This window comes from Aethalodelphis obliquidens, unplaced genomic scaffold, assembly GCF_003676395.1.
Source record: "Aethalodelphis obliquidens isolate GAN/ISIS:26980383/991018 unplaced genomic scaffold, ASM367639v1 scaffold46, whole genome shotgun sequence".
Lineage (NCBI taxonomy): Eukaryota > Metazoa > Chordata > Mammalia > Artiodactyla > Delphinidae > Aethalodelphis > Aethalodelphis obliquidens.
In genome coordinates, this window is record NW_020837990.1 from 9,452,029 (window position 1) to 9,462,889 (window position 10,861).

General features: G+C 37.2%; 1 protein-coding gene across 1 annotated transcript; it reads right to left on the minus strand.

Moving 5' to 3' along the window:
- Positions 1-3,814: 3,814 nt before the first annotated feature.
- Positions 3,815-9,039, minus strand: LOC113606960 (NXPE family member 2-like). The gene is given in 4 exon segments (XM_027081843.1): positions 3,815-4,788; positions 5,167-5,374; positions 7,043-7,112; positions 9,023-9,039. Coding segments are annotated over 4 exon segments (831 nt in total). The 3' UTR covers positions 3,815-4,252.
- Between the last annotated feature and the right edge of the window lie 1,822 nt (positions 9,040-10,861).

Sequence of the window (10,861 nt, forward strand, 5' to 3'; positions counted from 1 at the left end):
TTTATTTCTTTTTCTTATCTAATTGCTCTGGCTAGAATGTCCTGTACTATGTTGAATCTTTGCCTTTTTCCTGATTCTAGAGGAAAAGCTTTCAGTCTTTCCATGTTGAATATGATGTTAGCTGTGGGCTTTTCAAATATGGCTTTTATTATGTTGAAGTAGTTTCCTTCTATTCCTAGTTTGTTTAATGTTTTTATCATGAAATGGTGTTGAATTATGTCAAATATTTTTTCTGCACTGATTGAGACAATCAAGTTTTTATCAATGTGGTACATTACACTGATTGATTTTTGTATGTTGAACTATCCTTGTTTCCAGATATAAATGATGTATGATCATAATGTATGATTCTTTTAATATGCTGTTGAATTCGGTTTGCTACTATTGTGTTTAGGATTTTTGTATTACTGTTCATCAGGGATATTGATCTGTAGTGGTTTCTGTTGTTGTTGTTGTTGTTGTGTCTTTGTCTGGTTTTGGTATCTGGTAATGTTGGCTTCATTGAACACTCAAAGGGAATGTTCCCTCCTCTTTTATTCTTTGCAACAATTTGAGAAGGATTCGTATTATTTCTTCTTTAAATCTTTGGTAGAATCCTCCAGTTAAGCCATCTTGTCCTGGGCTTCTCTTTGTTGAGAAGTTTTTGATTACTGCTTTAAAGAACAGTTTGTATTCAGCATAGTTACAGGTCTGTTCAGATTTATTATTTCTTCATGCTTCAGTCTTGGTAGGTTGTATGTTTCTAGGGATTTATTTATTTCTTCTAGGTTGTCCAACTTGTTGGTTGATGATTGTTCATAGCAGTCTCATAATCTTTTTTATTTCTGTAACATCAGTTGTAGTGTCCTCTCTTTCCTTTCTAACTTCATTTGATTCTTCATTTTTTCTTAGTTAGTCTAGCTAAGCACTTGTCAAATTTTTGATATTTTCAAAAAAAAATCAACTCTTGCTTTTGTTGATTTTTTCTCTATTGTTTTCTTCTTTCATTTATCTCTGCTCTAGCCTTCATGATTTTCTTTCTTCTACTCATTTTGGGTTTAGTTTGTTGATTTGAGAACTTCCTTCTTTTTTTAGTGTAAGTATTTACCACAATAAACTTCTCTCATAGCACTGCTTTCACTGTATCACATAAGTTTTGACATATAGTGGTTTTTATTTCACTTGCCTCCAAATATTTTCTAAATCCCCTTGTGATTTCTTCTTTGATCCAGTAATTGTTTAAGAGTCCATTGTTTAAACTACAATGACATACCATCTCACACTGGTCAGAATGGCCATCTTCAAAAAATCTACAAACAATAAATGCTTGAGAGGGTGTGGAGAAAAGGGAACCCTCTTGCACTCTTGGTAGGAATGTAAATTGATATACCCACTATGGAGAACAGTATGGAGGTTCCTTAAAAACCTAAAAATAGAACTACCATATGACCCAGCCATCCCACTACTGGGCATATACCCTGAGAAAACCATAATTCAAAAAGAGTCATATACCACAATGTTCACTGCAGCTCTATTTACAATAGCCAGGACATGGAAGCAACCTAAGTGTCCATCAACAGATGAATGGATAAAGAAGATGTGGCACATATATACAATGGAATATTACTCAGCCATAAAAAGGAATGAAACTGAGTTATTTGTAGTGAGGTGGATGGACCTAGAGACTGTCATACAGAGTGAAGTAAGTCAGAAAGAGAAAAACAAATACCATATGCTAACATATATATATATATATATATATATATATATATATATATATATATGGAATCTAAAAAGTGAAAGAAAGAAAGAAAGAAAGAAAATGGTCAGAAGAACCTAAGGGCAAGACAGGAATAAAGATGCAGACCTACAAGAGAATGGACTTGAGGATACGGGGAAGGGAAAGGGTAAGCTGGGACAAAGTGAGAGAGTGGCATGGACATATATACACTATCAAACGTAAAATAGATAGCTAGTGGGAAGCAGCTGCATAGCACAGGGAGATCAGCTCAGTGCTTTGTGACCACCTAGAGTGGTGGGATAGGGAGAGTGGGAGGGAGGGAGATGCAAGAGGGAAGAGATATGGGGACATATGTATATGTATAACTGATTCACTTTGTTATAAAGCAGAAACTGACACACCATTGTAAAGCAATTATACTCTAATAAAGATGTTAAAAAAAAAGAGTCCACTGTTTAATTTCTATGTATTTGTGAATTTTCCTGTTTTCCTTTTGTTATTGATTTCTAGTTTCATTCCTTATACATACATGGGCTTTTGAAAGAGACTTGATAATACCAGTAAAGAATATCTTTACATTTCAAATGGCTTGCTCAAGTCTTGTAAATACACAAGCAACATAGTCAATATCTGTAATAATCTGAAGCTATCACTTCAAGGCCAAAGAATTATGAACTATATAGGTACCAGGATTTCTTTAAAAGACTGAACCAGAAGAAAATGGCTTAAAAGTCAAGAGTTTGACACTTAGCAACATTTAATAATTTTTTTACTCACTGTAAAAAACTACAATATATCATTGGCCTTATTATTAAAAACACATTCAAATACTACAACAAAACGTTAAAAAATAATCTCCAGCAACAAATGTAAGTAAATATTGTGCTGTCAGTACAGTGCCACTAGCCACATGTGGCTACTGAACATGAAATGTGATCAGTGCAACCAAGGAAATGATTTTTAATTTAATTTAATTTTAATTTAAACAGCCACATGTGACTAATGGCTATAATATTGTACAGTTCAGCTTTAGAACAAGTGAAGTAATAGACCCTCATTTTTCAATGCTGATTTATCACATTTAAATTAGAGCATTCAATTTTTTGAGGAGAGAGATGGGGTAGAAACATGCTGTGGAATGACACAGACACACTTCATTGCAATCAGAGAAGAGTAATGGTAACAAAACTGGAAACTCTATCAACTCAGAATTAGGTTAAACGAACTTAAGGTAACTTTGGTGGGACAATGATAAGTCATATAAGCATTTAAGAATGCAATGATTGGAAGAACGATTAGGTTTATTTCGAAAGTTTCCTATGCAAAGAATTAGAACCAAAAGAAAAGATTTCTAATGTGTGTTTCCTTATTTAGAGGAGCCTCGTCCTAAGCTGTATGGATTGACCTTTATACTGATGTTACAGTACTATAATTTCACTTCCTCTCCCTAAGAAACACAGTCCAAACAAAGATATCACCCTGGAGTAACAATATTTCCACTCATGTGACCTCAAGTATATTAATAGAAATGGAGGATACTTTTATTCTGAGAGGACAGTTTAGAGACAAAGCTTATAAAGTCATTTGAGGTCCTCTGGAGAGGATCTCATCTCATACTTTTAAGATCAGCAAGAACCAGGGTTGTAGGGTCTGTACATTGACATAATACTAGTTGGTTTTTCTCAATGAGTTTGTGGGTTTGGACTGTGATCTCTGATTCTTACTGAAATCTAGAGAAAAACTGTTTACCAAATTTCAAATAATTATCTTAAGCACAAAGACTGTTATTATGATTTCACTAAGTTTCCTCCTACATTTCACATTTTCTGTAAACTTGAATCATTTAGACTGCTCCTTTCCAGGCCTTACATTTCTTAAAATCAAACTATGAATGATGATGTTTTGCTGTTCTGTCATCATACTCAGTACTGGAAACAATCTTTCCAATTTGGTTTCCTCTTCATAGTAGCATTATTCACAATATCCAAAAGATGGAAACAACCCAAGTGTCCATCAACAGATGAATGGATAAACAAAATGTGATATACACATAATGCAATGGAATATTATTCAGCTTTAAAAAAGGAAGGGAATTCTGACATATGCTACAACATGGATGAACCTTAAAGACATTATACTAAGTGGAATAAGCCAGCACAAAGGACAAATACTATACAATTCCGCTTATATGAGCTACCTAGAATGGTTTAATTCATAAAGACAGAAAGTAGAATGGTGGTTGCCTGGGGGGAGGGGAATTATTGTTCAATGGATACGAAGTTTCTGTTTGGGATGATGAAAAATTCTGGGGATAGATCAAGATGGTGGTTGCACAATATTGTGAATGTCATTAATGCCACTGAATTGTACACTTAAAATGGTTTAAATGGTAATTTTTATGTTACGTATATTTTAACAATAATTATTTTTATTTTGTTTCCTCCTACCTTGGATTTCATTAAACCATCCTTGCAGTATAAGTGAGGTCATCTATAGAGAATGGCTGGTACTGGCTTTTTTTGTATTTTTCCTCTAGCAAATGTAGTTTAAGAACATGTTAATCTGATTTCCAATCACATAATCAGGTGGATGAACATTATCAGTGTTATATGCAATAGTCATGTCCCAGGCATCAATAATACCCACGTTGAGATCCACAAAAACATCCCTCATGATAAGATTCTGAATAGAACCATGAAAGTCACTAAACATCTCTGCATTTTGAGACATCCCCCTGGTGTTTTCAGTTTTCAGGATCATCTTGGTCTCTGGGCTTCACAAGAATAGATGTTCAATGGCCTTTTGAACATTGATGGCCCTACGGATAAAGATTTTGATGGGGAGGGGTCTGAAGTGCTGACCAAGAGTGATGACAATGGTTGTGTCATTGTCTCCGGCTACCCGGTCAATTTCCCATGGGATATAATTTTCATCCTTCACTGAGAACAGATTTTTGGTAATAAATGGATGACCATGCTTTTTTCACTGAATCAAAATATGTCTTTCAGCATCCAGAAGCACATGTGTTTTAAAGATCCCAGCTCCATGACGATCAAAACATTTTAAGGCTGATGGGAAAAAAAATCAATAAATCTTTTAGCAAAAGGAAAATAATGATATAATTTTTAAATGCATGTATTTGTAAAATTCTAGCCAAGATCACTTCTAACTTTAAGAGCACTGCTGCCTGTGGGAGGAAGGGAACTTTAACAGATGCATTCAAATCTTAACAAAATTTTGAACTTATTATCAGCATAGAGAAAGAGGAAGAAAATGTTAATATTTGTGAATGAAGAAAATAAAATTTAACTTTTTATTAAAAGCCCAAATCCAAATATTTGGCAAATTTTGAAAAATAATAAACGTCAGAAAAGGGAAGCAAAGAATTCTATAAAAATAACCTCTGAAGGCAACTATAGTTTCAAAGTAAAAATAAATTACATACTTTTTAACCACTTTTGGTAAGTAGTGAATCCACTGACGCAGTGTTGAATCTCCCATGAGGTAAATAAGTTTTCTCTTCAAGCAGTCATTTATATTTTTTGTTTCATTTAACTCGATCTGTTTGCAAAATGCTGCAATCCACCTTCTTTTCACAGTATAACCGCTGGGAAAAGGAGTCTTCCTGCCAAGCTGACAGTTTGTTTCTATGTTCTCACTCTCTGGCAATAAAAACTCCCACAGTCAGCAACTTTATTATCACAAATTATTTCAGAAACACTTTGCTCATTTTCTTCCTCTTTTTCCCCTTTTCCCTCCACCCTTCTCTGTCTCTGCCATCCTCTCTTCCCAAATATTTATTTAATAAGTTCATGTTAAGGGATGAGTTAAAATTTCTCACTTTTGAATAATCCCAATAATGAATGGTATTTCCTAGACTGGGGTTAAATTTTTTTCTTTGTGCATTTGCAATGTTTCCCAGGGCTTCATCTTGTCCCTAATGTCACTCAGTTGTGAGACAGCTAGCCAAAATCAGGGGGAAATGTGTGGTGGCAAAAGAGCAGGACTCGGTAGCCCAGCTGAATATCACACCCATGACACTGGCCAGGGGGGACTGGACATCTTCTCCTCCTCAAACTCCTTATCCATGGAGAAAGCTTGAACACCTTTACAAAAGGACTATTACACGTTGTTTATTTTGTATGTATCAGAACCATGTTTTCTAGTTAATAGGAAAACTCCTTCAATGTTTCTTTCTTGTGCCCAGAACTGAACTTAATATTCTGTGTGGTCTGATTAGTGCAGAAAAAGAGAAACATTATCTGCTTATTCTGAATATTCCACTTTGAAGTGGCCTAAGCTGAATTCACTGACTCATATCAAGCTCTCCATCCATGTGTGGCTCAGGCCATTTTTATTTTGCCACTTAAAAAACACATCTTTTTGTCATCTACCTACATTGTTCAGATTTGGGGTATATGTTTAGGGACTTAAGTTTATCCATATTGAATTATATCAGGTTTATAAATGGCTCCTAAAATAAGTCTGGCACTGTCTTATAAGAAACTGCCTGACTTTACTAGAAATTACTGTCCAGGCAAGAGAGAAACCACAGGGGTGTTAAGAGGACTCAAGTGGCTTCAAGGGTCAAAGAACTTTCTTTGGTGTAAATGTTGGGTATGGATAATGGTTGCCATGGCAGAGAAGGGATCTGTCTTTCCCATAGACTGTGAGCTTTAGGTCTGGGTTCCTGATCCATTTATATCTCCACAGGATTTAGCAAAGTTCTTTGCCTATAGTAGGTCCTCAATAAACATGTGCTAAATATATGAGAAAAGGGCAATGGATAAATGCATACCCCATTGACTGTTAAAACAGAAGTAATTTGCTTTTCTGAAGTTGACTTTACTTTCAGGATAGCAGAAACATCACTTTGATAAGTGAGATGGCTTTGTATTGACCACTGAAGTTTATGTGATAAAATTTAAAATATTCACAGGAATTGCTAGTTCATAGAACTTTAACTGAGATGGTTTGGCTGAAAGAGAGATTTTCTAGCTCTGTAGTTCATTTGAGACATTTTCACCAGTATCCAATTATTGGCTTTTCAGGAACAAATCCCAAATTGAAATACAAGTACAAATAACCTGTACATTTTGAGAGAAGGCAGCTGAAATGAAGGGTTACCTAGCCTTTTATATCTGACTCAAGATGAAAATTGGTTTAAATTGATATGAAAATATTTCCAAGAATAAAACCCCTTCTGCAAAACCCAAGATGATTAATATTATTTATTCCAGGAAATGAAAGATTGAAATGGTTAATGTTCAAGAAATATCTCTTAAAGTAAGAATGTCCTTTAAATGGATAAATTATGAACACAATAGACTTGTTACATGGCAAGACCTCGATGGAGGTAAAGTCCTTCATTATTTCAAGCCCCATGTTGGAACTTCAAGAAATGGGAAAGTAAAATAGCCTGATAGCTGTCCAGACGTTAAAGTAAGAATGAATCATGGGGGACTTAGAGGGATCAAACCACTCTCAACTCTACAAATACTTTTTTCTTTATTTTGATATATTTTAGATATTTTGCAGGAAATAGACGGGCCAAGATTCTATAAAACTGTTCTCCTACTGATGACAAGAATGCAGAGATCCAGAGAGTCACTCACCTTCTTCGTGCAATTAATCAAATATATATCTCTTTGATTTTACCTTCCAAATGATTTTCTACCACAAGCCACCCTTTCCACATTTACCACTCATAGTAATTCAGTCCTTCATGGACATTTTCCTAGGCAGGTACTTGTCTAATTCGACCGTGCATCAAAATCATCTAGAGTGCTTGTTATGACTCAGATTGCTGGGTTTCATCTTCAGAGCTTCTGATTCGATAGTTCTGGGCACTTGAAGAGATCTCTGTACTTCCATGGTCATAGCAGCATTATTCGCAATAGCCATGATATGGGAACAATCTAAGTGTCTATCAATGGATAAATGGGTAGAGAAAAATATGGTTTATATGTACAATAGCCTTAAGAAAGAAAGTCCTGCCATTTGCAAAAATATGGATGACCTTGGAGAATATTTTGCTAAATGAAATAAGCCAGATATAGGAAAACAAATACTGCATGATCTCACTTTTATGTGGAATCTACAAAATCTGAACTCAGAGAGTAGAAATGGAGAGTAGAATGGTGGTTGCCAAGAGTTGAGGGTTGGGGAAGTGGGGAGATGTTGGTTAAAGGGTACAAACTTTCAGTTAGAAGATGACCAAGTTCTGGGGATCTAACATACAGCATGGTGGGTATAGTTAATAATAATGTATTGTATACTTGAAATCTGCTAAGAAAGTAGATATTAAGAGTTCTCACCACACACACAAAAATGCAAATTATGTGAGGTGATGGATATGTTAATCAGCTTGATTTTAGTAATTGTTCTACAACGTATATGTGTATCAAAACAGCATGCTGTACACCCTCAATATACACAATTTTTATTTATCAATCATACCTCAATAAACCTAGAACAAATTAGTTCTGGGGCGGGGTCCACAAATTTGGGTTTCCAACAAACTCTCAAGTGATGCTGAGGCTGCTGATACAAGGACATTACTTTGAGAACTATGTCCTAGATTGTTATAATATTGTCTTTCTGCCCCTTTGGGTTATCCCACCTAAATACATCCTCTGTGCTGCCTGTTTTATTCCCCTACACCAAATCTTTCCATGACTTTCCATCATCAACCTGCAGGATAAGGACCAAGGTCCTCAACTGGCATAACACTTCCTACGAGTATCTACTTCTCCAGCCTCTCCTCCCTGCACTCTCCTTCACAAATCCCCCCAGGAGTCTATTTTCTGCTCTCCGTTATCTCCTTGAGAGCTCACTGTGCCAGGGCCTTGAAATATTATAGTGAATAAGTAGGTCAAATTTTATTCACTATAATATTTCAAGGCCCTGGCACAGTGAGTTTCACCTCAAGGTATAGGTCTTACCAATTAAGATGGTCACTTTACTGATCAATCAAATTCATTTCATCAGAATGAAATCCATCTGGGGGAAAGAAGGACTTCCAGGCCCAGAGCCACAGAGATCTCCAGGAGGGACAAAGGACACATTTTCAAAAATTGAGAGGGATTGCTGGAATCACAGGAAAGGATGTTTTTAGGTCAAGTGAAAAATATTTTCTTTATCAAGGGCATCTGAGGGCTGGAGAGCAGAGAGGCTGGGGTATCTGGACAGTGATGGCTGCATAGAGTGATGGAGTCATGAGAGACTGTGCTATAGTCTACCGACTTTAGAATAGGGGATAGAGATATTCCAGTTCTGACTCTGCCACTTACTAGACACTACCTACTCTGGCCAACCATAGTCGCTCCAGAGTATCTTACTGAGGCGCCTATCAGACCTCTATTTGGCACAAATTAAAATTTGTCTCAGTGGAAAACTTGAACTTTAAAACTTGAAACATTGATTCTTCTACATCCGTTCCAGGTAAGGTTAAAGTTGACAAAAGAGACCAATAGCCAGCTACCTCGTAAATTTCATTACCAAAGCCAAACTTTGATGGGACCTTAAAATTAGGATTAAAAATATGTACTCATGGGGCTTCCCTGGTGGCACAGTGGTTGAGAGTCTGCCCGCCGTTGCAGGGGACACAGGTTCGTGCCCCGGTCCGGGAAGATCACACATGCTGTGGAGCGGCTGGGCCCGTGAGCCATGGCCACTGAGCCTGCGCATCTGGAGCCTGTGCTCTGCAACAGGAGAGGCCACAACAGTGAGAGGCCCGCGTACCGCAAAAACACACAAAAAAAACCCTAAAAAAACAAAAAAAAAATATGTACTCATGGTATAAAGGCATTCATTTCAATGTGTCTTGTCTTAGTATTGAGTGTGCTTGTGTATCACATTTCAGAAGGGGTCCATAGTATTAGAAACATAACAGAAACGGAAAGAATTGTCAACAACTTGTTGCCTGTGTGATGTGTTCTCATGTGATGCCCCTTGTTTATTTTCCCATCATGATTTTCAATAAAACTCTTAAATTAAGAAGAAAAAAGACTTTTTTAACTTTGAAGAAGTGAGTGTCTGAGGAGGTAGCATCTGATTCTGCAGCTAGGGTTGGGAGAGAGAACCCTGGTAGGAAAATGTATTTACTTTGTGACAAATGAAAGAGAAACAGGCTAAGTCCCTGGACTTGTGGGAAAGAAAGATGCCACAGAACCTGGCGTGGGCCTAAGAAGGGGCACTAGAGCTTAGTGATAGTGAGAGTTCTTGGATCCAGAATCACCAGAAGCCAACTGTTCCTTGTGTGGGCACTAAATCACCTTTGAGAAGACTGAGATATCTACTTCCATGCATTGGGGGTGGGGGGCGGGCAGGGGGGATGGAGGCAGGGGAGAATAGATGGTTTGAATAGAGCAGGGGATCCAGGAAGTAAATGTGTCTTTTGGGAAGTAAAATGGGGTCAGGCAGATTATTGTCATGAACATAGCTCACTTGAGAAGCATGATTAGACCCAAAATACAGATCTGCAGATCTGCCAGACCAGGGACTTGGCATTTCCTGAGAGCAGCCAGGAGAGTGTGCAAGGAGAGCTCCTCCAACCCAAGCTGCAAGGAGGACCATCTCAAGAGGGAGCAGATGTGGCCAACAAGGAATGTGGAATCAGCACAGGTAGTCTCTGCCCATAGAGTTAAGACATGGTTCTCAGACCTTCAAGACAGGAAGGTCTCTGTCTTTGCAATTATTTAGGCCTTTATGTCTCCATGATTATGTCTCCTTTAGTTTTCAGTAAAATATTTATTTGAAAAAGTCCAGCCTCTTTTGGCTGAGCCATAGGATAAATGGATTTTTTCACACCTTGACCAAGAAAACAAAAAGAAGTAAAGGTGACCTAGGAGTGGAAAGGAAATCCTGTAGCCAGGTAAGGTCTCTTGTATCCTACCCCCTCCCCTTGTGTCATCATAATGTTTGAATTGGACTTGAACTTGAATTTCCAGGATATTGTGATATCCAACTTGCTCTTCTCGAAAACCAAGACCTTTCTACAGCAGCATTTACCAAACTATGGAACCACAATCCCTGAAAATGATCCATTAAACAGGTGGTCCAGGACTTCCATGGCAGTCCAGTGGTTAGGACTCTGTGCTCCCAATGCAGGGAGCACAGGTTTGATCCCTGGTTGGGGAA